The 24,948-nt window shown below is 39.1% G+C and overlaps 2 protein-coding genes across 3 annotated transcripts in view; one reads left to right on the forward strand and one right to left on the reverse strand.

Annotated features, from left to right (window-relative positions):
- Positions 1 to 8,004, reverse strand: part of camk1a (calcium/calmodulin-dependent protein kinase Ia) — a 19,655-nt gene extending 11,651 nt beyond the window's left edge. The window contains exons 1-2 of the mRNA XM_005927494.3: positions 7,618 to 8,004; positions 6,313 to 6,431 (exon numbers count right to left, since the gene is read on the reverse strand). Coding sequence (XP_005927556.1) covers positions 6,313 to 6,398 — 86 coding nt within the window. The 5' untranslated portion in view covers positions 6,399 to 6,431; positions 7,618 to 8,004. The remainder of the gene's footprint in view (positions 1 to 6,312; positions 6,432 to 7,617) is intronic.
- A 2,844-nt stretch (positions 8,005 to 10,848) lies between these two features.
- LOC102296685 (protein polybromo-1) lies at positions 10,849 to 24,909 on the forward strand. 2 transcript variants are annotated; one of them, XM_014335217.2, is made up of 30 exons: positions 10,849 to 10,972; positions 11,265 to 11,441; positions 11,583 to 11,680; positions 13,123 to 13,270; positions 13,440 to 13,586; positions 13,785 to 13,901; positions 14,108 to 14,176; positions 14,273 to 14,371; positions 14,450 to 14,535; positions 14,671 to 14,762; positions 14,849 to 15,065; positions 15,174 to 15,315; positions 15,477 to 15,562; positions 15,696 to 15,975; positions 16,078 to 16,183; positions 16,786 to 17,425; positions 17,913 to 18,127; positions 18,217 to 18,402; positions 18,556 to 18,713; positions 18,795 to 19,031; positions 19,159 to 19,304; positions 19,431 to 19,588; positions 19,908 to 20,091; positions 20,617 to 20,824; positions 20,916 to 21,114; positions 21,212 to 21,367; positions 22,125 to 22,286; positions 22,636 to 22,700; positions 22,975 to 23,188; positions 24,508 to 24,909. In XM_014335217.2, exons 2-30 carry the CDS (start codon positions 11,298 to 11,300, stop codon positions 24,669 to 24,671), a joined length of 4,923 nt encoding a protein of 1,640 aa, XP_014190703.1. In that variant the 5' UTR covers positions 10,849 to 10,972; positions 11,265 to 11,297; the 3' UTR covers positions 24,672 to 24,909. The 2 variants fall into 2 exon arrangements, with proteins under 2 accessions (XP_014190703.1, XP_014190704.1); XM_014335218.2 differs by having other exon boundaries at positions 18,220 to 18,402.
- Positions 24,910 to 24,948: the final 39 nt, after the last annotated feature.

The following is a 24,948-nucleotide window of genomic DNA, read 5'->3' on the forward strand; positions in this document are numbered from 1 at the left end:
GAGCCACCCCTCATTTTTTTGTTAATTTTTTAAAGTGGTCGGATCCAAATTTTCCGTTGGTGATTCGTTGCAGATAATAAGAGAGGAAGCACAGTGAATGTCTGTAGCCATCTGTAGAGGCATTAACACGGTACAAACTCTGTCATTGCCTTACATGCTATTTCTATGTATTTTTACACAGGTTTCAAGAGAAGACTTTTGCACATATATACACCCATTGGCCACTTCATTAGGTACACCTTTTCAATACTTTGTTAACACAAATGTCATAGGCAGCATATAGACCTGCAGGAGTTCAAATCGAGCATCAGAAAGGAGGAGAAAGGTGTCTTTGAACATAGTCTGATTGATGGTGATTGATTGATCTGAATATTTCAAAAACTTCTGATCTAGTTGGATTTTCTCACACAACAATCTGAAAACAGAGTTTCCAGAGACTGGTCAGGAAAAATAAAATATCCAGTGACCCTCAGTTCTCTGTGTGAAAATGCCTTGTTGTTTCCAGAGGTCAGAGGACAATGGGCAGAATTGATATGCAGGTAACTATAACTCAAATAATCCCTTGTTAAAACCAAGGCTTCTAACAAGCTGTATCTAATGAAGTGGCCAGTGAGTGTATTTGCACCGTTTTAGTCTTAAGCCAGTGATTTCATACAGTTGCAACATAAAGTTGCAGCCTTAACCCCCTGAGTTCTAAGTATCATAGATGGTAACCCTAACTGTACACTAACACTATACATTCACTGAACACAGGTTGTCACATACGGGTCTAAGTCTTTGCTACTTAAGAATGAATACTTTTTCTAAGTTCTGAGAGTTCCTTAGTTCAAAAATATAATTTTTTGTGGCAATTACTTTTATCAGGTTCTTTTTTTTATTTTAGGTGATAGCTTCACAATCAGTAAAAACTGTTGCCCTTTTTGAAAACATCTACAAGGACCCGTAAGCCTATCGATCTCACCTGATACAAAATACTCACTTCAAACCCAACACGCCTCCAAGTCCCAAAAAAACCATTCCCGTTTTAGTCCAATCCATAATGTGTGTGTGTGTGTGTGTGTGTGTGTGTGTGTGTGTGTGTGTGTGTGTGTGTGTGTGTGGGCCTGAGAGAGTGTAAAAGAAGACTGCATCTCTGTGGATATATAGTACAATCCAATTCAAAATTATCTCTAGATCCATTTTTCGCATTGCAAAAATATCTTTATACATTCACACCACCAAAGCTTGGGAGTGGAGTGGACTATTCACCACCAACAATTGTACAACTGTACGTTCTCCCTTCACACTGCTAGAGTTATGTGTAAGTCAAACCTCTTCACTCCTCTCCTATTCTCTTCAAACAAACTAACCAGCACAAGTGCTTTCCAGTGATTCTGAGTACTGCACAGTCACAATATTTATACTCATCATCCACCTTTACAGCACAAGTAGTTCTTAAAGCTGACCTGCCTCATCTCTTTGTTTTATTTGAAATTAAGGCTCATTTTATTGTTATTCTGTCTTTCTGAGTCATACTTTATGCCAAATAGCTTCCCTTTTAAAATGTCAGTTAGGTCTTGATGTTAAAACTAATTGAAACAAGGGGTATTCCAAAAGTGAGTCAGATACCATCGCTTAGGTGTAAACTATGATTGTGAACTTATTGCATTATTCCTCTAAAACCTGTATCATGTAATTACCTTGTTCCTTAACCGGGGGCTCTAAAAGAAGAATCAGGCATCAGCAGTAAACTTCAGAATCACTCTGCTGTGGAAGCTTAAGACTGATTTTACTACTGTTTTGTGGTTTAAATGATTTGTTAAGTAGCCTCTGTGTAGCTCATTTCTGTTAGACAAGCTACCAGCTCATGGGTATAATCCCTGTCCACAGCACTCATAAATTGAACTTATGTTCCTGCACACTATCACTGTTCATGATTAAAGTCAAGCTGCAGCGTTCTGTTTTGTAAATAAACACATTAAATTAAGTGATTTCAGAGGACATTTATCCACACTGTAAAACAAAAAGACATCTATTTGGACAACTGAGATACAGAAAAGCGAAGGCTTTCAGTATTAATGGCAGTAATAAACCACAGTAACTACAGCAATGCCTCGGTCCCTGGACTCTCCTTCCATCTTAAAGTCTTAAACAAACACTCTCGGTAAAGAGGGCCAACACAGAAGAAACTTGAGTCAGCTAGACTGTCATCGCATGTTACACCTCCATAACAAGTATCAAAATATAATCTGAACTTTTGTCTACTAGTTATGACTATTAATTCCAGGAACAAACAAACAAACAAAAAAGATTCTATCTGTATTTGTTTACTGCATTTTTCATGATGAAAGATTTACCCTTGACCCTTTGAGATTGACCCTTGACCCTTTGGTAACACGTTCTGCATTCATGTACTTCCTTTTAACATTAGTAGTTCCACAAAGTAAAGGTTGACTGATATAAGCTCTTTAAGATGGATATCGATACTTCATGACACTTTATGATTTATAAATGTGATACTCTGATATATCTAGAGATGGGAATGAAGAACCAGTTTGAGTAGTTTGATTCCTTGGAATGCATTGTCGGCTTTTCTATCTGTCCTACTAGCAAATACGCTACAATCAGTTGATTTCAGTTTGTGTGCTGGAGGAGGGAAGTTGTTGTGCAGTCTAAAGTGGAGCTATGTACATTTTGTTTTGACTGCACAAAAGGCGAAGAGTGCAATGGTAAAGTATAAATTGCAAACAACTACATTATGCTGCTAACGCACCTTTTGCTCTTAGAAATCACCTGCACAGACAGCATGCTAACGGTAAGCTAGCGAAGACCCCAGAGTGATGTTAAAGCTGAGTGAATGCTGATCCCACCCCAGCAGCCAGACCCTGAACTTCAACAGGAAACAAACTGCTGAGCAGTCAGGCAGCAGGCTTCGTTTTTACCTGTTCATGTTGGAGTAATTAAGTAACATACTGCTTTATTTAAAAATATTCTGTGTGATATGTGTAATACATTACTTTTTTGAGTAATGACCCCAACTCAGGGGGAAAAACCTCCAACATGCACAAACATTTGAACACACAGCATGCAATTAATTTGCACAAATGTAGTGTCTTTGTATATGCTGGTGCATATACAAATCATGGTGGTGACTAAAAATGGAGCCAATGAGAACACAACGTCAGCATTCATCACAGGGTTGAAAGTTGTTTCTCATGTCTCTTCTCACTTTTTACATTTTAATTTATCAACTGTTATGAATACACATTCCAATAGATCATCAAATATCTAATAATAGCTGATAATATTGACCCATAAATAAATTAGGCTCACAGTCATACATTAGGAACAGGGAGGGGGATAGAGCGTGCCACCACATGAGCCCCAACCAGCCCCGATTAGGTAGGTGTTAAAAACTGTATCTTGATGGAGTCTCACTTGGTTGCCTGACACAATTTATCTAATCATCCGATGACACGTGGGTTTTGTCAATAAATGAAAAAAAAAAAAGTGTGTTGAGGATTAGAGTGAATGTGCTCTGGAGAAACTGGTAGATTGAACGCATTACCTCTGGACAGAAACAAGTTGTCTGTTTTCAGGAGGTGTCCTAAATAAACCGATGAATAGTTTAACACACCAAGAGGCTAAAAATTGGCAAATTTTTAAGAGCATGACACCCAAATATTCTGTTTTGGGAAAAGTACAATTTTGTGTACAATTTCATTACACTAACAGAATCCCAAGACTCTATAGTGCCCTACAACTCTGTCTCATTCATTTCATTCTTGGTAATTCACAGTGTTGAAGGAGAAAAGCATGACAATAACAAAAGTGAAAAACAGTCTCCAAAGCAAGGCAGGTATATTAATTGTAGAGGGGGGATTTCTTTTCCCCCATCTGCTAACACTACCATGAGGACAATTTGTTCTCCAGTGGACTTCAAACAGAGGTAGAACTGTGAGGATTATTCGGATCTGAATATAATATTTCAACATAAATCAATTAACTTCACACACTGAATTCCTGGATAAAGCTCCCCAGTAATCTTTTCTCTGAGCATAAGGAGCTTTCCGTCAACACATTAATTCTACCCTCTGCTAGGTCCAGCTATAGTGACAGGAGGGAAAGAATATTACTACAGCATTTTTTTTCTCGTTTTTTTCTGGAATAAGAGAGCATGGCATCCTGGCATTTTACTCACTTCAATCCAAGTTATATAACCTTTAATATCATACTTTAACAGTCACTGTTTTAAGTTGCTGTGGAGTCCTGGTAGAATCATTTCAGGAGTTATAAGCATTAAGCAGCAGTCATGAAATCTGAAACATACAGTCAAAGTGCATTACAGACAGCATGCACAGCTCTGAGAGACAGATTTTCTGTCTCTTACAGTGTTTTAGATAACGAGACAGTGTCATCTACCCACTGCTATCTCACAGTTTTGGATGGGGACCAGAGTTGTGCAGTCATTAATATCTGATTCTGTGTTGCCTCTCTGGGGAAGCAGGTGTGATTCCAAGAGGAGAGAAAACAGCCACACTACATATGGCACACCCGTGTCATCACAGGTGGATGTGTGCTAGGTCACTTGTACTCAGTTTAGGGGTGGAGAGGTGCCCACCTGACCATCTGGGCTCAGTCCTGTCCCCCTGGAGGGTGCAGATGCAGGTCTGCATGAACCCATGCTTCACCATCACAGACTGCAAGGCAACCTGAACCCAGCTGGTTGAAGATTAATTTGGTAGACTTATTAAATCAAGATTTAAAATGTATTTCAAATTCCAGACTATGAGGCAATAACAAAATGTAATCAGGGTCAATATGAGGGCAGCGGGAAATATGATTCACCGCCAGATTTTACATGACTGGTTGGACTCAAGCTTCAACAGATTTTCTGGCAAACTGCAGTCAGCAGTTACAGCCAACTTCTCCTGATTACCCAAGTTTGGAGTTCATACAACAGTCTTATATCCTCCTGTCAGCCATGATGGAGTAGCTCCCACAGACACATATGAAAAGGATAAAGAGTAACAAGTCATACTGAAAATTACAATTTCATAACTGGTTTAAATAAAAGGGATCTATCCAGTTACATTGATTTTATGTTAGTATGAAATGTGTTCTTATTCTTTCTTTTTTTTACTTTAGAGTTTTCATAAAAGGAGAAAATGTATTATGTATACTGTAGGAAAGAGGAAACCCAGAACAAACAGCCTACAAGTATTTCACATCCTCCTCAAGCACTAACCTCTGGAGCCAAAAATTTTTTTTACGTTTGTGTTGAAAACTGCAGTTCTTCTGCTGACCACTGGAGGCAAGTTCCCAAAACAAATCAGTCCCATTAGACTCCATGTTAAAATGACAAAATTTAAAGCACTGAACAGTCTGTTTTACATTCTGGTACGAAAAGTGTTTTCATCTCTATGGATAGTTTCTCCCTTCATAACAATTCGAGAGAGTAAATTAGCTTTTTTCTTTTTTTATTGCATTTAATTGTATTTTTTACACAGGCAGCTGCAGTCGATTGGTATCTGCTGGTCCCTTTCTCCACTAGCTGGAGTCACTGAACTGGACCACTACACTGTGCTTCTGCTTTTGATACCTTTTGGAGCATTTTAATTGAATTATCTGACAACTAACAAATGCACTAACATGGTTTACTTGTTACCATGACAACTCCACCCTCTTGCTGAAATATGGTCATTGCTACCTAAACAAAACAAACAAATAACAACAACAACAGCAAAATATGAGGATAGTAAAAACACTGAAGCTTGCAGTTGCAAATCAGTTGGTGATGCCATGGTAGCTGCCTTCCTGAGAGCATGGTTTAGATCAGTGATAGGTGCTACACAGTCGTTAAATGGTGTGGAAATATATGGTAGAATGGCTATGTCAGGCTGTGTTAATCCTCATTATTTTGTTTTCACCACATTAAATCATGCAACATGCGTATGCACTCTGTCACCTGCAAGTACTCATAAGTTACAATGCGCATGGACAACAAATGCCAGCTTCACTATATGATGTCTCAGACTTTACAAACCTACCAGTACTTGTATGGGTTTTATCTTTGTGATGATAGACTCTCCAATAATGAAGGGAAATTTAATTCAAATTCTAAACATACATGGTTGTTTTTGTATCTAGTTATCCATAGTGTTATAGAGGCATTCCCATTGCTGAGATTTCAGCAGTATTGGTGTAATGCAGACACAGCAAAAAGGAGCGTGACATCCAAATATTCCCAAAAGGTGTGGAAGTGCCTTTGCAAGTTTCGGCCAGTCAGCCATCGAATCGAAATCTGTCAACTAAACAGTAAGTACTACTTACGTTCCCAGCACTTCTTTGAAGTCGTAATGTTCTTTGATGTCTGATGTCTTCTTTTTCCATCCATTTCCATCCTCTCCAAGAGGCATCCTACAATGCTGATGGGAAACGCCACACTACAGCTGTGGAAAAAAATAATCAAGGAAAAGACTCAGAGTATACACAATTAAGTTCAGATCAACTGCATTGATTTTCAATAGAGAAACAAATTAAATGATCAATTCGGGGAATTAGTGACTTGGTTACATTCTAAGACTTTTTTTTTTAATTCTTAAGGAAAAAACATCCACTTTTTCTCTTCTACTTTTATGTTTGCAAAGATTTAAATGCAAAGTGGAGATATACATGTTTAGGAATTTGTATACAATCTGTGCATTCCTACAGTGTTTAATATTGAAAATTAAACAAAAATATTCAGTGTTTTTTAATTGTTTTAGATTACACTCTGGTTATATGGTGTGCTGCACTGAATGACAAGAAAAAAAGCTGGAAGTAAGCGCATGATGACAAAATACAAAATTACAACAGTTCTTGTGTTTGAATTTATCAAACAGGACAAATTAGATGACCAAGGTATGTCTTATTAAGATGTAGACATTAATGAGATAAGAAATAGAAATAGATCACGACAAAACAAACCTGTAGCAACAAACCTAGGACAAGTTTACAAACAGAAACCACAAACCACTAAAAATGACAGTTCTCCAGTTCTAAAAACCACTAATAAAGTAGGGCAAACAGTGCAGCAGAGGCTGTCACAAGAAAGCGACCATATACCGTGGCAAAAACAAACGCATGGTCAGTAGGTTGTAGGCAGACACTAGCTGGGGGACCTGTGCTATATTTAACACTTCGCTTGAAACAATTGGGTTTCTCTGAAGAATGAGTATCTACAAATATACAAATCCTTGGAGATCTTTGAAGTGGAAAGTGTAGGCTATTCCAGTGATTAGGGTTTGACAATAGAGGCTGCAGGGCTGCAGGGCGTGAATGGCAAGCAAGCAAGGAGTTTGAATGGAAATTAAAAACGATGCGATATGCTTCTAATGCCACAGCGAGCTCGTTTTTCGTGGGTCGTGGTGAACATGCAACTATCATAGACTACAGGAAGAATAGACGATGTGGGTGTGCGAACCATACTGCAGCGCTCAAGGGTACGGCAGTCAAATCAAGACAGCATCTTAAGGTTTAAGCTGGAGGCTGCGGACATGCGACAAGGAAGTGGAGCAAAGGCACTTTGTCTCACAGATAAAAATAACACAACGCAAACAAGCCTGCAATGAATGTTGAACTGAAAAGGGAACGTACCTAAATGGCGATCTGTGGCTGTGATGCGTTCTTCTTCCCTCTGGGAGCGAGTGTGCTTGCTGTGCTTGTGCGCAGCGCTGGGTCCGCTCCGACTTCTCCTGACGTCAAGAAAGCCAGACGTCTATGGACGTAGTGCACCATAAAATCACTATCTGTTCCCTCAACAACGCGATCTGCGATTCACCTTATGACTGTCGAGCGACTGTCTGTTACAGCTGAAGAGTTTTTATTTTTGGCGATACTATAGCGCAGATAATTCTCCTCCTTAAGCACTGTGCGAGTTAGATTCAGGCAAATTTTCAAGAGTTTTTGAAAGTAACAACCCAGTTTGAATAAATTATCAATCACAGCCAGAGAAGCCGGTTTAGCTACAGCAGACTAAACATTTTAAACGCAAAATGGCCCCAGGATGAATTATTATTTTACGCATGAATTATCAGAGGATTAAATCTCCCTTCCGCACCAAGCATCTTTCTTTTGCAGCTCTGTGCACTCTCACACTTAAACCATTTCCTGGCAGCCAAGTGACATGCAAAGGTGTGGACAAACAAAAAGCAGGTGAGAAGATCCTGGAAGAAATAAAATGTCTCACTCACTCATTAAAAGTTTATCGTTCCCCCTTGAATGAAGTTTGATTATTGTTTCTTTTTTAGTTTAACATTTATGTCGTAATTCAGTGCTTGTTATTCCTTTATTTTTATCACCACTTGCAGGATACTGTCCACATACTAAGAAGACAATCACTGAGTATCTAAATGTATATTCTGGGTAAACGTATACGGAGAACTCCACCAACCAGTCTCCATGGAACATCACAGGGAGAAAAAGCTCCACAGGGATGGTAGCACACAGCCCGCCATTTCTGGGAAAAGGCAGGGAGTTGTCCTTCTCAGTGTATCATTGTAAATAAATGTTGGTTGGGCGTACTGCATAGCCAATATTGTAAATCCAAACGCAATACATTATAATACAAATGTCCTTAAAACACAGAAAAGCTAAGTGAAATTCTCTCTCATAAAAAGCTCTAGTGTCTGAACACTTACTCCAATACTATAAAAACCATCACTGAGTGCTGTTCCTTTATGTGTTTTTTATTTCCTTTCTTTTGTCTTAAGCACTTGTTTAAATGTGCTTTTCAAACAAAGTGATGCTAAAGTACAAGTAATATGCCATTACCACAACTTCTTCTAGTAATCATAATTACCATAACAAAAAAACTCTTCTTTAACTCCCATTTATAATTTTCACAACAAACTACTACATTATACTTTTGTGCAGTTTTTTTTTTCAGTTTCTTGTGGATACAGTAACCATAGATGTGATTTGTCATATGTTACACTTCTTCTTTCAGCTCTTCACCACAGCAGATTATCTGACTCCATCTCACTGTATCCCCCACATCCTCCTCTGTCACACCAGCCCTCTTCATGTCCTCCTTCACTACATCCATGAATCTGGCAGCTCCATCTTCAACAACCTTTACCCCATAAATCCATTCTCCCTTCCCTGCACATGTCCAAACATCTCAGCCTTCCCTCCCTAACTTTGTCTGAACCCGAGCTGTCCCTCTGGTGTTCTCATATTTAAGCTTGTCCACTCTGGTTACTCCTAATGAAAATCTTAGCATCTTTAGCTCTTTCACATCCCACCATCTCCAAACCAAACATCATAACAGGTTTTGCAATTAAACATATAAACCTTTCTTTTCACTCTTGTTGCTATCCTTCAGTCACAGATCACCCCTGAGACTTGTCTTCACCTACTCCAACCTACTTGTACTCTCTTCTTCACCTCTCTTGTGGACTGCCCTTTGCTTTGGATCATTCTCCCCAGGTATTTAAATGATCTACCTTCGCTACATCTGCTTTTTACAGCTTTACTGTTAAGCCTGTCTCCTTCTTAATCACACGCATTTTCTGTTTTTCTTCTATGGATTTTCATTCTTCTTCTCACCAGAGGATACCTCCACCTATCAAGACTCTCCTCTGACGTTCTCTATTCTTCTGTATCAACACTCTCAAAGCAAACATTGGATTGCTCTTTCTTAGCATGAAGCATATAAGCAAGCATATATATATATATATATATATGTGTGTGTGTGTGTTGTGTGTGTGTGTGTGTGTGTGTTTGTGTTAGTGTGTGTGTTGTGTTTGTGTGTGTGTGTGTGTGTTGTGTGGTGTGTGTAGTGCTTGCTGATCATCAACATCTCCTTCCTAAGCCTAGCGTTTAAACAACTCTTCCCTTCCTGTCCTCCACAGTGATGGCTCATCAGCTTGATCCCTCTGTAGCTGATGTCATATGTTTGTTAAAATACAGGGACAACATACAGGGTGAAGACTCTGCTCAATGGTTCTAGCTCCGAATGCATTGTGTCCACTGCTTCTTGGGCTTGGGACTTCTGAGATATTAGTTCTCATTACCACTCCATGTTATGATGTTTGTACTCTGGTGATTCAGGTGACTTTGATTGGAGTGGAGGTGTCCTCTCCACATAAATCACCACATTGCCTGGTTTTGTTTCTGCGCATTTCTTTAATCTTCTTTAATTTTTTGTTTGCCAAGTTTCTTTGTGATGAAACACAACTGGGTGGGTTTGCAGTCTCTGACACCCCCCCCCCCCCCCCCCACTCCCCAAAAAAAAAAAAAAAGTCATGAAAAAGGTTCAACCTGACCAAATCTTTAGGTCAAAACACAAAGAAGTGGTGTGGATACCATTGCTGCCTGACACCAAGAAAGTCCTGAGTTCGAATCCCTAACTGGCTGGGGCCTGTTTGCGTGGGTTGCTTCTGGGTACTCTGGCTTTCTCCCACGGTCCAAAGACATGAGTTAGGTTAATTTATGATTCTAAGTGTAAATGGTTGTCTGTCTCCCTGTGAAAGATTGGTGACCTGTCCGGGGTGTACCCCCACCTGGGTCAATTGTGATTTCTTATTCAATTTTTTTTAATATAAATTCTGTGATTGTTTTAAATGTTATTGTTTCCCATGAATGTGCTTCTTGTTATGTAATGCTTCCAGAAGCTCCACTATGAAAAACCACTTGATCCATATGAAATTTCTTTTAGTATTTCAGTGTTGATTCATATAAATGTATGGCTTGTGATTTAAATCGGCGTGAACTAGAAATCAGTCAATCAATGAATCATATTCGTGTAAAAATGTTCGTTGAATATAGTACACGGTGCAGTATTACAGATAGACTCTAGGGGTCAGCACTGCCTCGGTTGGCACTTTTGCCTCTGCCTTCCAAACACAACCTCAACATCCGGGCAGGAGTTTTCAAACAACACTGGCTAGCCGGTTAGCCGCTAAACATTTTTGCTCAGGGAATTACGGCTAACTTTTCTGAGATTTTGGTAAGACTTGTTTTTGAAATTTAAATTATTTGTTATTTTTCCCCCAGCTTGCGCGTATTTTATTGGGAGAGAACTTTATCGTTTTTAATTTACTCGTGTTGCAATAGCATGCTAACTGCCGCTCGTTTGTTTGCTTTGTTTCATACATCCAAGCGACGCTAACGTTATCTGATTAAGTACTACTTCCCATTTTAGACTTTATAGATGAATAAAAAACCGACTGTCCTCTTTATACTAAGTTGATTGAAAATAAATTTACAGTGGCGTTATTATTTTTTCTCTGTTTTTGTAGCCGTGGGCTAGCCTGTTGTTTAACCAGCCAGCGATGTCAGCGAGCTCCAAGCGGAGACGAGCTACTTCTCCCTCCAGCAGTGTGAGCGGAGGGGGAGACCTCGATGATGTCTCTTCCTCTACTCCTGGAAGTGGCAGAAAAAGAAAAAGAGTCTCCAATGTCCCTCCTGTGGATACGGTAAATGCGTGTGTGTGTGTGTGTGTGTGTGTGTGTGTATTTTACATGACCTGACTTTAGCAAGGCCGATGTGATCTGTACGTGCCTTTGAAACCATAGTAAACGTATATTGGAGTTTTAAAAGCTTTTCCTCCCTCTTAGATTGCTGTATGCCATGAATTGTTCAACACTATCAGAGACTACAAGGATGATCAAGGGAGGCAGCTTAGTGAAGTCTTCCAAAGGGTGCCAAAGAGGAGGTACTGTATCTGTTTGATATTACAATACTGAAGAGGAGTCAAGGTAATCTTTGCAGAAAAGCTAAAGCTTACCTACATAGTAATGTTTAGAAGCTGCAAAAGACAAACACAAAATGTGTACCGAATATATGGAATAATGGGCGTTGCTATGAAAAAAGTATTTACCCCTTTGTTTTATTCTTTTTAAATATCTGTCACAATTACATTGTTTGATATTTAATATTAGGTAAAGAAAGCCTGAGTACCGGTAAATAAAAAAATGAAGATGTAATTTATTATGGGGAAGAAGGTTAGAAAAAAAATAACTGGTCACCCTTTGTTAAAACACAAATTTAACTTTGAATATTGTAAAAAAAAAAATAAAAAAAATTAAAACCTGGTTGTGCCACCCTTGGCAGCAACGGTTAGCTGCAAGCTGTGGGAAACGCAATCAAGTGTTCCCAAACGTCTCTGGGATTGTCAAGATGTTTTTTGGTAAATGTGAGCCTTTATGTTCAATGGTTTCCACCTTGGAATTCTCCCATGGATGCCATTTTTGTAGTCTCTTTTTTTATTGTTGAATCATGAACTCATCATGAACTTGTGACTTCCTGGATGAGTTGTTTCTCTAAGTAATATTGGTAGGCCAGCAACTCCGAGGAAGGTTCAATGCTCTTCCAAGTTTTTGCCATTTGTGGATAATGACTCTCACTGTTGTTTGCTAGATTATCAAAGCCTTAGAAATGCTTTTGTAACTCTTTTCAGACTGATAGATGTCAATGACTTTGTTTTTCATCTGTTTGTTTAGTTTGTGGCATGAAATGTTGGTTTTTGACATCTTTTCCTACTCACTTTGGTTCAGTTTGATTGACTACTTATGGAGAGAAATTTACCTCAAAAGTGCCTAAAATATGATCCACAAGCATAAACTAAGATTTACAAATGTGTACAATGATTTGTGTGTAGCGTTTGAGGACTCACAAACATTTGTTTTAATCCACACACAAATACAAAGCACTCTGACCACATGTAAAACAATTTTACACATTCATACATTCAAACCTGACTAAATACTGATCATTGTACTCGTTGTGCACATTTGCAAGAATTAGTTATGCTTGTGGATTATTTGATTGGCATTTGCAACCCTTTTGAGCCAAATTTCTCCCCATAATTTCTTGATTCACGCACAGGGCCAGAGATGGGTTTGGACAGTTTTTTCCCCTAATAAATGACATTTTCATGTAAAAACTGAATTTTGTATTTACTCTGATTATTATATATTTAGTTTATGTTATTATGCCTATTTTTTAAAATTAAATTGTAGTGAAATGTGACAAATATGCAGGAAAAAAATGTTTTCACACTTTTGTAAAATGAATGAATAATGTTTATTGAACATACTCAATAATGTTGGATAATGTGAAAGTGTTTCAATTAGCCTGTTTTTTTTTCTTTTTCAGGAATCAGCCTGATTATTATGAAGTGGTGTCCCAGCCAATTGATATGACGAAGATTCAGTATAAACTGAAGTCTGAGGATTATAATGATGTTGAGCAGCTTACTGCAGATTTTCAGCTCCTGTTCAACAATGCCAGATCATTCTACAAGGTAGGTTTTGGAGAACGACAGTGCTTTCTTTATTCCTACAGGTAGCCTCTAAGGTTATAATAAATACACTATTACTTCGGCTTCATTATATAACCTTTTACTTAGGTATGCATCTCCCAATGTAAACCTTATGTGATTTTTTTTTTTTGCCTCATGTTTAATGATTCAGAGGGACAGTGAGGAGTATCAAGCTGCATGCAAGCTTTGGGAAGTGTATTTTCAAACAAGGAATGAGTTTGTGCAACCTGGAGACAGAGATGAGGATGATGAAGATGGCGATGATATGGATAACCCAGGAATGGCAACTGAAGAGGAGGTAAGTCCTCATTACATGTAAGACTGAGTTGCCCTGTGTGTATGATTGCCAGTTATTAGCTCAGTAATAAGAAAGGGTTCATATTTCTTTATTGAATTTAAAAATATTAAAATCTGTTTCAGGATATTGCCTTTGTATTATGAAGAAATAGCACCGCTGTGTGGGGTCAGAACTTATTTATACATATTTGTCTTTTAGACTTCAGCTGGAAGTTTGAAGGAAGTGCTGGAGCAACTTTTGGAGGCTATAGTCTCACATGCTGATCCCTCAGGGCGTCTGGTCAGTGAACTGTTCCAGAAATTGCCTTCCAAAGTGGTAAGTTGCACTTGAAATTGATTAACTGTTCTTCACACAAAGCATAATAATATAAGACGGGTTGAACAAAGCTTCACTTTGCGATTTTCTTACATATAGGTTTTTTATTCAAGGCACTTTAGGAGTGTAAAGTCCAGTTGTTTTCCTGTGTTTGTGGTTTTGTGTACCAACTCCAGTCTGTTATAGAATTGTTCTTTCTTTTTTAGCATTACCCAGACTACTATGCCATTATAAAGGAGCCGATAGATCTGAGAACAATCGCTCAAAGAATACAGGTAGTCATTTTGCTTCCTGACCTTTAACCATTTGTTAATTTTACAGCTTCAGTGTGTTGCATTTCTAACCATCAAAATGTAATTTAATTTGCATAGATTGGATACTATAAAAATGTCAATGCTATGGCCAAGGATGTTGAACTGATGACCAAAAATGCTAAAACTTACAATGAGCCAGGATCTCAGGTTTTTAAGGTAAAAGTCCTTTTCTCAGTTTTCTTCTTTATGAGTTTTAATACTCTGAATATTAACAATTGCTCTTTTATTCTATAGGACGCCAACACCATAAAGAAAGTCTTCATCCAACGTAAGACAGAGCTTGAGCACGCAGAACCTACTAAATCTAGTCTTCGTATCAGGTATTAAACAACAGTATAACATTGCTCTTAGCGTTGTCTTTGTGTCAAATCAAATCTGCTTGTTATACCAACAGAAAAATCTCATACCTTTAAGATATATATATGGTGAATTGTGTATCTTGTGTTACTATTTAGAAATCGCAGGTCTGGTCAGGGAGATCGAATTTCTGGTGTCAGTGTAGCTCTACAGTATGGCTCTGAGAGTGAGGACGATCCTGTGCTCTCAGGTAATTCTTATCAGTTCATGTAGCAGACAAATTTACTTTGTGGCTGTGCAGAAAAAAGTAACACTTTGTGTTGTCGATGTTTGCAGGTTCTGTATGCTATGATGAGGGAGAGTCAGAAGCTGAGAGTCAGAGTTCAAGTATGGAGATGAGCAACCCAATCTTCCAACTGTACGAAGCTGTGAGGGGTGCCAGAAATAACCAGGGCCAGATGTTCTCTGAACCCTTTCAGCAGCTGCCCTCTCGCAGGGAATACCCCGACTATTATCAGCAGATAAAACAACCCACTTCTCTCCAGCAAATCAGGCAAGAACCAGATATTCATACCATATGGTATTTAAAAATGAACCCTTTTCCCACCAAATTACATTCCTGGGGGGAGTTTAAAAAAAGTTTTTTCTTTCTCCTTCTTAGGGCAAAGATGAAGAATGGCGAGTATGAAAGCGTGGAACAAATTGAGGCTGACCTCAATCTGATGTTTGAGAATGCAAAGCGCTACAACATGCCTAACTCAAGCATCTATAAACGGGCTTTCAGGCTTCAGCAGATCATGCAGGTAGCACCTTGTCAATCATTCTGTCAGGTTGTGCTTAAAACAGTTTTACCTGTACATTTAAAAGTCAAAGAGCACATTATAAAAGCACAATATTTGAAGCAGACTGTAGATAATGGATAATAATAGGCAAGGCAATGTACCCATCTGCCTGTTCTGTGTAGGCAAAAAAGAGGGAACTTCTAAGGAGAGATGACGAAGATGGGGACAGCATTCTGTCTTCTGATGCAGGGAGCGTTAAGAGAAAAAGGTATTATTATTTCTATTGAGACTAATGCTTTTGAAATATAAAGTATTAAAATTGCAAACGTTTATAATTTTTTTTATGTTTTCTCAATGTCTCAGTGTTGTCATACTTTTATCTATTTTTAATTTTTGTCCAGCCACAAAAAAAATGTGAAAAAGAACCGAATGAAAGCCTTTTATGCTGCCGTGACCGAGGCCAGGGAGGCAGGCACAAATCGACGTCTGTGTGATCTCTTTATGGTTAAACCATCCAAGAAGGATTACCCTGACTACTATAATGTCATCCTTGAACCGATGGACCTGAAAACAATTGAACATAACATTCGCAATGAGCGCTATGCCACAGAGGAAGCTCTGATGGAAGACATGAAGCTAATGTTCCGCAATGCCCGGCATTACAACGAAGAGGGATCTCAGGTTGGGACTTTGACTCCTTCTGTGATAAAACTTTAATTTTTCTTATAGTCAAATTTATAACGATTTTAAGTCTTCTGACTCCCCAATTTCTGGTTTATGTAGGTATATAATGATGCTGACATTTTGGAAAAGATACTGAAAGATAAGCGCAAGGAGATGGGTCCTCCACCTGAGGAGGAGGATGTGGGATCTCCCAAACTGAAACTAAGTAAGTGGGAATGCTTGTGCATGTTGGTTGAAAATACTTCTGCACTTGTAAAATATTACCATGTAATAACACTGAGGTCTGTGTGTCCTTGACCCGTTTTTCACTAATTGGTTAGTCTTTAATTTTCAAAAATTAATTAATTTGTTGAACTACTTCTTTGCACTTTTTTTTTGGGGGGGGGGGTGTAACCTACTATATAGTTGTTCCTCTTAAATTATTATCAGCCAAAGCGCTGCCTGTCTCGCTTAAAACAGCAGCTGTGGAAATCAGGGTTGGCTGGAAAGTTACATGGCTTAGTGGTTGGACTTGCACAGTATGTGAACAAATGCCATTAGTAACGAGTTGTTTCATTTCCCAGCCAGTCGGACTGTAGCTGCATATTATTTTCCTGCTTCTTGTCTGTATCTGCTGTGACTATCTAATAGCGCAAAAATGTTCAAAAATCAACTTAAAAAAAAAAGAACAAGAAAGGCATTTTTAAGTATTTCGGACAGTTTGAGCTGTATTGCTCTTTTGTTTTCTGGCTCTTTTTAGCTTCTGTTTCACATTTTTTTTTCTTTTTTAAAAGCTTTTTAAAACTAACATACATTTTTTATGATAAGGAAAGAGTGGTGTTTCTCCAAAGAAGTCCAAATACCTCACCCCTCTTCAGCAGAGGTTAAATGAGCTGTATGATGCTGTGCGAAACTTCACTGACCGCCGAGGTCGGCGCCTAAGCACAATCTTCCTCCGTCTACCCTCTCGTGCCGAGTTGCCTGACTACTACGCTACAATCAAGAGACCAATCGACATGGAACGTGTGCGAAGCCACATGGCTGCAGGCCGTTACCAAGATGTCGACGCCCTGGTGGAGGACTTTGCTTTGATGTTCAATAATGCCTGCATATACAACGAGCCTGAGTCTCTGATTTATCGGGATGCTTTAGTGTTGCACCGAGTGTTGTTGGAGACACGGAAACAGCAAGAGGGAGGGGAGGAGTTTGGCCCTCCAGCTGTGGGTCTTCTGGTGCGAGAACTGATCAGGAACCTGTTTGTATCCGTGATGGGTCACCAGGATGAAGAGGGTCGCTGCTATAGTGACTCACTGGCTGAGATTCCTGCTGTTGATCCAGCTGCTCCTGAAAAGCCGCCGCTTAATTTTGATGTCATCAGAATGAATGTGGAGCGCGGTCGCTACAGGAGACTCGATGTCTTCCAGGAACACACGTTTGAAGTGCTAGAGAAGGCAAGAAGGTTACACAGGTATGGAAAATTATTATATTATTTTTTTTTTTTTCTTTAATTGTTTATCCATTAAAGTAAAGTGCATTTGCTTTGAGCGGTTCACCAAGGCTTCAAAAACCAGAGAAATGGCAAATGAAAATGGGTGTTCACAACATAAATAAATGTCTGACAATGCTAAGTGGTTAGAACATTTTTACCTTGAAACATTGCCCATGTTATATTTTCCATTTTGTAAAGATCAAACATTTTGTTTGTGTGCTGCTCTTCAGGAGAAATTAGTGATATGGTGCATATACTGGTACATATTTACTTTGAAACTGAAATTTAAAAAAATGTATATGCATTAAATGTAATCAGTTTTATTGTAAGCAAATCAATGTTTATTGTTAAATATGTGGCTCTTCCTAATAAATGAGTCCTGTTTTTACTTGCTTTGCTACACTAGGTGATACAACTCAAATGTGTGCCCGTGTTTTCTTATGATGAATGTTTTTCACGTTGGCAGGACTGACTCTGAGATATTTGAGGATGCAGTGGAGCTACAACAGTTTTTCATCAAAATCAGGGATGAGCTGTGCAAGAATGGCGAGATTTTACTGTCCGTTGCACTCAACTACACGTTAAAACACCTCCACAGTGACGTAGACCAGGAAAAGAGGGAGAAAATTCCCAAAGAGATTGAAGAGGACAAACAAAAGAAGGATGAGGATGAAAACCAAGGTGTGTAAACTTATAGAAGACATGCAGGAGGTGTGAAGAATATTAAATGTGGTTGTGGCATTGAATCATGACATGTTTCTCACCTTAAGAAGACGAGAAGCCCGAGGACCTGGCGGGAGAGGCGTGGCAGTCAAAGCCAGAGCATGTGTACAGTCAAGACTGCAGATTTGAAAACAGTACCTACCACGTGGGGGACTTCGTCTATGTGGAGCCGTCAGAACCAAACCTCCAGCCCCACATTGTCTGTATAGAACGTCTTTGGGAGGATGAAGCAGGTAGCCTAACTTGAAAATTATAGGAAGAATTATAGAATTACATCATGATTTTAAATATTTCTGTTTCTGCAAGTTAGCTGATTCAACATCTTGATTTTGTTTCCATTTAGTCAGTATATTTTGCTAAAAACAGATTGTGTTTTATATATGCAGGTGAGAAGTGGCTCTATGGCTGCTGGTTCTACAGACCCAGTGAAACCTTTCACTTGGCCACACGCAAGTTTCTGGAAAAAGAAGTCTTCAAGAGTGACTACTACAACAAAGTGTCCATCAGTAAGGTTTTGGGCAAATGTGTGGTCATTTTTGTGAAGGTGAGAAAGTGAACCACATATTGAAAATGGTTTAATTTAAGCCGCCAAAAGTCCATTGTCTAATTACGAATCTTTCTGTAGGATTATTTCAAAATGCAACCCGAGGGCTTCAGACCTGAGGACGTTTATGTGTGTGAATCCCGCTACACTGCCAGGAACAAGTTTTTCAAAAAGATCAAGATTTGGGCCATGCCGGAGAGTTCCTTTAAATTAGTCCCTCGGGAGTCGCCTCTTCCTGTTGTTCGTGTAGCCTCAATGTTTGTGAAGCCTGACCAGGAAAAACCGGTGGCATATACAGTCAATGGCTTTGTAGAGAAGGTAAGGTGACGCCAGTTGGCGTTAATTGGAAAGCATTAACTCATAAACTATTAGCACACTGATAAGGAGCCTGTTGATTGTTTTTCTATATAATAAACACCTGAATCCTCTGTCTGTGTTCATTTAGGAGAGAGAGGATGTCCCTACGGAGATGAGTGGAGCTGAGCCCGGCTGCCAGTACTATGAACAGTTATGCTACAAAAACATGTGGTTTAAAGTGGGAGACTGTGTTTACATTCAGTCTCATGGATTATCAAAACCTAGGGTTGCCAGGTTGGTTGACATATATTATGCTACATTGACACTTTTTGAAATAGGGCCTGATGTGTTGATTGGGGGTGTTTAGATAAGATGGAGTTATTAGCTGTTAGTAACATGACTTCCTGTGCTGGGCTATAGGATAGAGAAGCTGTGGCTACAGAATGGAACTACATTCTTCTTTGGACCCATCTTCATTCACCCTGAGGAAACGGAGCATGAGCCCACGAAGATGTTTTACAAGAGGGAGGTGTTTCTGAGTCATTTGGAGGAGACGCTGCCCATGACTTGTGTCATAGGTATGATTTTGAAAACTTACCAAAGATTTCTTGAGTCAGCTCATTTACTCCTCGTGTAATGCATTTAAATGAATTGTGCACTAAAGAAAAAAATAATTTTGTTTTTCTAGCAGAAAACAAATTGGTTAAATGGCAACCTCATAGACTTGAGAAATAGGTTTAGATAAGACAGACAAAAGTGCATTTCCCAGAAGGCCATTTCGTGTATTAATGTTTAAATGAACATTAAAGCTATAATTTTCTACATTTGAGTCACCTCAGAACAAGTTTTTCATCAGCAGTCTTTTCTAATCTTTTATTCTGCCTGTCTGCTCTCCAGGCAAATGTGTAGTGTCTTCCTTTAAGGACTACCTGTCATGCAGACCCACCGAGCTTTCAGAAGACGATGTACTGCTGTGCGAGAGCCGTTACATTGACAGTGAGAAGATGATGAAAAAGTTCAAGGGTCTGAAACGCTTCTCGTACTCTTCCAAAGTGGTTGAGGATGAAATCTACTACTTCAGGTCTGTTGGTTAAACAGAGCACTTATTAGGATCATAGATGGTATAAAGGATGGATGTAGCCAACGGGAAGTTGCCAATAAGCTTTTTTTTGTGCTTGATATTGAAATTAACTGACTACACCTGTATTTAAAAAACAGTCCAACCTTTTGGATCAACTTTAAAACTAACCAAACCTCTGAGCACTGTGTGGGGATTGAACTTACTCTATTTTGCCCCATTCAGTAAAGCTGTTCTTGTAAAACTGGAGCTGATGAGTGAGGGGCGGATCTGATCTCATTGGCTGATTCTCGTTTCTGACATGAATAACGATCATAATGGACTTTATGTTTTACTCAGGATGAACTGAAACTGCACTGGTGAAGTTGCCCCCTGCTGGGAATTGAGTAGAACGTTAGCTTTGAGGCACATGGGCTTCTCTTTTCAGACCTGAAGCCACAGCCATCTTTTATGCTCTCTATGATTCTGATTTAAATTTAACGATTAGCACTGAGGTGCTATGATGTCTGCTTATTTTATTCCATGTAGAAAATTAATAGTGCCACAGAAGGAAGCATCACCAATTTTGGACAAGAAGATAGATGAGCTTGAGGTTAAACTGGCAGATATGGAGGATGCAGATGATGACATGGAAGACATGGATGAGGATGAGGAAGCTCCAGAGACACCTTCTTTGCCTCAGATGCAAACCCCACTTACAAACGACATGGATGTCATGCCATACACACCCTCGCAGGTCTAATTTTTTTAAACCATCTGTTCCTTGTTTGAAAATGTTGATGTTTTTTTTTTTATATATAAACTTGTGTCTTTGCTTTTCCATTTAGACCACTCCTAAGGTTAAAGGCTTGTCAAAGAAGGAAGGGGCCAAGAGAAAGATCAACATGAGTGGTTATATCCTCTTCAGCAGTGAAATGAGAGCAGTGATAAAAGCTCGTCACCCAGACTTTTCCTTCGGGGAGCTGAGTCGACTGGTAGGCACCGAGTGGAGGAACCTCGAAGCTTCCAAGAAGGCAGAGTATGAAGGTCAGATAAAATAATTAAATGAATACAAATATGAATCTATTTGAACTTGTGCTAGCAAAACAAAAAAAAAATAAAATCACATCTTTGGATGTTTCAGAGCGTGCAGCCAAAATAGTGGAACAGCAAGAGCGTGAGAGGCCACCTCAGAAGCAAGCTTCCCCAAGAGCAGGTACCCCTGTAGGGGCACTGATGGGGGTGGTACCTTCGCCTAGCACTATGGGAATGATAAACCAGACCATGACACCTGTGTCAGGTAACCCCTCTCAGAGACAGCACGAGTGTTTGACAGCAGGAAAAATGAGGCTGGACTGAATTAAAGACAGTAATCCTGTAATTTTCTAACACTTGAAAAGAAGTTTATCTCAAAACGATGTTGTTATTGCAGTTTTTCCTCTTTATTTGCTGCTATTTGTTTGTAGTTTTGTCATCAACCTTCATATTTTATATTGCATGACATGAATTGCATGAATATTATTTTTTTAACTATGAATGCCTTTTGTTAATATTTCATTTCCCATTCATGCTTGTTTTGCTAACATTCTCAAACCCATATGTATTGTCTGCCCCTTTCACATGAAACCTTCAATATCAACCATCAACTGTGTCTATTTATCTTTGCCGATGACCATGTGTGGCTGGAGGCCAACATTTCTTTTTTTGGAAATGTAATCAGTGCAAGAATGAGCTGACTAGATTTCAGTGGTCTAAGGTCACTGTGATCTTATCTCAGGAATTCCCATGCTAACAACAACATTTCACACAGTGGTGGAATTTTATCTCCCATACGGTCATCTTTGCCGTTCAGAGCTCACAAATGAGGAAAAAATGTAGTTGCATGAATGGTAGAAAGTCTGTAGACATGCGAAAACTTTTAAATTAACAGCCCTTGTGGTTTAAGGTACTTGTGTGAAAGGGGCCACTGTGTGCAGTAGTAGTGCATGTTATTTTGGTGTCAGCTGCATGTCACTTATGCATGGATATGTTGTCCTCTCCTCACACTTTTCCCAAAGGCATGATGGGAGCTTACGGTCCACCTTACATGCCAATGCAGGGCCCCCATGAGGGTTTGCTGAGTGTGGCCCCAATGCCACCTCACCCTACAGGGGGTCCTCACCTGCCTCCTCACCATCTCCAGCAAGGTATGCCCGGGTACCCTGGCATGCCTCATCAGGGTAAGGGCCACTGTCCTAGCCGCACCTGCTCAGTCACATCCAGTCGTGTCTCTCCTGCTGGAGGGGGTTTACCTGGTCCACAGGCTGCAAAGCCTGATCTACACACTGAGCAGCCAAAGCAGTCTCTTCTAAAGTGCTCTCACATTTCACACTTAAAATATACAAACAAATATATGAAATTCACACATGGAATGCATGCAAAACTGATACCAAACCACTAACGTTCAACTGGTAGTTAAAAAACTAACATTTCCATGAGTCATTATAAAGCTTAACATAAAATGAACAAAAACAAGAGTTTACCACAGTTACAAAATGCACACAAGCTAAATATTTTCATTTACAACAGGGATGATGGGCACTGGTATGAATGGCATGGCGGGAAGTCCTGCACAAGGAAACTTTATTCAGCAGGTGAGCCTGAGTGCAGAAAAACCCTGGCTGTATAGGTGTTATTTCATATTTCTATATAGTTTATATTGGTGTTTTTAACTGTTCAAGAAAATATGGATTTTGTTTTGTTTCCTGCATAATCAGACATCACCTGCTTCAGTTTTACTAGCAAGTGTATATATAGGCCTTTTTTTTTTTTTTTTTTGCAAATAATGATAATCATAATGATAATTTAAATTATGCATTCTATGTATCATCTACATACTAACAAAATATTGTCATTGTGTGACCTTAGCCTGGGATGTTTAGCCCAGGACAGCATGCTCCTCCACCCTACCCTGGACAAGGACAGTTAGGCCAACCCTCACATTTGCAGCCCACCACTCCCATGTTTGTGGCTCCACCACCAAAGACTCAGAGAGTGCTTCACTCAGAGGCCTACCTGAAGTACATAGAGGGCTTAAATTCAGACTCCAGCACTGTTAGCAAGTGGGACCAAGCACTCAAAGGTAGGTTCTTTGTTTTTACTTTTATTTCTAGAAAACTCTCCATCACTGCTTTTTTTTTTTTTCCAGTTGCTTTGTCCTTTTAACATTTTTGTATTTTTAAGCTCTGAAGAGTTATTGCAACAACTGTAAAGACTGCATTTTGCTCTGAAGTTTTTTTTTTTCTTATGTTAAAATTATGTCTAAGTCATTGTCACAAAAATTAAAGCAACATAATAACACCCCTCTGTAAGAGGTTGGAAAACTGAGAGGACCAGATTCCTGTAATACAAAGCAGGATTTCGGCTTGTCTGAGAAACTTGAGGGTTGACACTGGGTTTTCAGTGCAACGAAGGTGGATCACCTCCTACCGGGGTAGAGCACCATGGTAACTTAGGTTAGGTTCCTGATTAGAGGTCAACATGTATGAAATCAAGAGGGGAGAGAGAGTGGGGAAAGACACGCAGTAAAAACAATATTTTAAATGAAAAGTTCAATTATAATTATCAGACTCAGTCATGTCTTAATGAGAAGAGTTGTGATTATAAGTATGGTAACTTCTCTCAGTCCTACATTGCTGCCAGCTTTCCTTCATATGGGTTCAAATGGGCAACATTTAATTAACCAAGCAGTTTTTTTTTCCTGTCTTATTGAACAACACACTTAAATGGCACACTTTTAATATGTTAATACTCTCATACAAATGCTTTCATTTTGTATTGTATGTTTAACCTATTCATATTTTTACTATAGTATAACTTTTATAAAGTTCTTTCAACCAAGAAAAAAAAATCAGCTACTCTCCAGTGCTATTTACTGATAAGTGATATTTCTGCTTATCAGTAATTGTAAATGATTACATGCTACCAGTATCAACCCTTTCATGGGTACATTTAGGGGAAATAGCTAAATGATAGCTTCTGATGCACTGTAGATGATGAAATCCACAAATCCTTTTTTTTAAAATACATTTTACATTGATGATATTATGAATTGTTCCACCTTTCAAAGATTTGACCTCTATGGGGAGCTTATTTAAGAGCCAGTCATGTTGCTGACCTCCTTCCAATCAGCCTAATTAGCTCTGAGGCATTCAAGCAGGAGCTTACACAATACTTTTTTCCCCATATGTGATGCTGGCCTTACATGATAGGAATATATTTCTAAAATGTTGACTGTGTTGCCTTAATTTTTGCATTAAACCCAAATTGTCATTTCCCAGCATGTTTACCAGTTTGAGTGTGTGCATATCTTTGTTTTTGTTTGCTTTCAAAGGCAATAGTGAACATTATTTGCCTTTTGAATAATCACACTTAAGGCGAAATATGCGTTTCCATTAACAGCGCAAAGGCGAGATTCTCACCTGACCAAAGAACAAGAGAGTCGGCTGCCAGCTCACTGGCTGAAGAGCAAAGGAGCCCACACCACCATGGTGGATGCACTGTGGCGTCTGCGTGACCTGATGTTAAGAGACTCTCTGAACATCTGTCAGGCTCACAACCTGTAACCTGTTGAACTTACAGACCACTCTGCTCAGTCACTGCTCTTATCCTCAAGTCACAGAGTTTAGCTTGTAGACCCTAGAAGCAATATTTTATAGTGAATCATGAGCAATTTTATATTTATTAGCTAACAGTTAATTGTGTGCTGCATTTCATTTTTTTTATACCATTTGGATGAATAGTTCTGCTAAACCTGTGATTTTTGGCTTATTGGTGCAAATAAATTTGTCAATACCCCAAATAGCCTGCGTCCTCTTTTTGTTGTTGATGGTGTTTTTTTTT

The sequence above is a fragment of the Haplochromis burtoni genome, unplaced genomic scaffold (assembly GCF_018398535.1).
Source record: "Haplochromis burtoni strain Fernald_Lab_line unplaced genomic scaffold, NCSU_Asbu1 Contig_100, whole genome shotgun sequence".
Lineage (NCBI taxonomy): Eukaryota > Metazoa > Chordata > Actinopteri > Cichliformes > Cichlidae > Haplochromis > Haplochromis burtoni.

Coding starts and splice junctions, on each gene's coding strand:
- LOC102296685 (XM_014335217.2), top strand. CDS start 11,298: ATGTCAGCGAGCTCCAAGCGGAGACGAGCTACTTCTCCCTCCAGCAGT. Junction 13,587..13,784: donor GAATGGCAACTGAAGAGGAG/GTAAGTCCTCAT, acceptor TTTGTCTTTTAG/ACTTCAGCTGGAAGTTTGAA. Junction 22,701..22,974: donor AAGGAAACTTTATTCAGCAG/GTGAGCCTGAGT, acceptor GTGTGACCTTAG/CCTGGGATGTTTAGCCCAGG.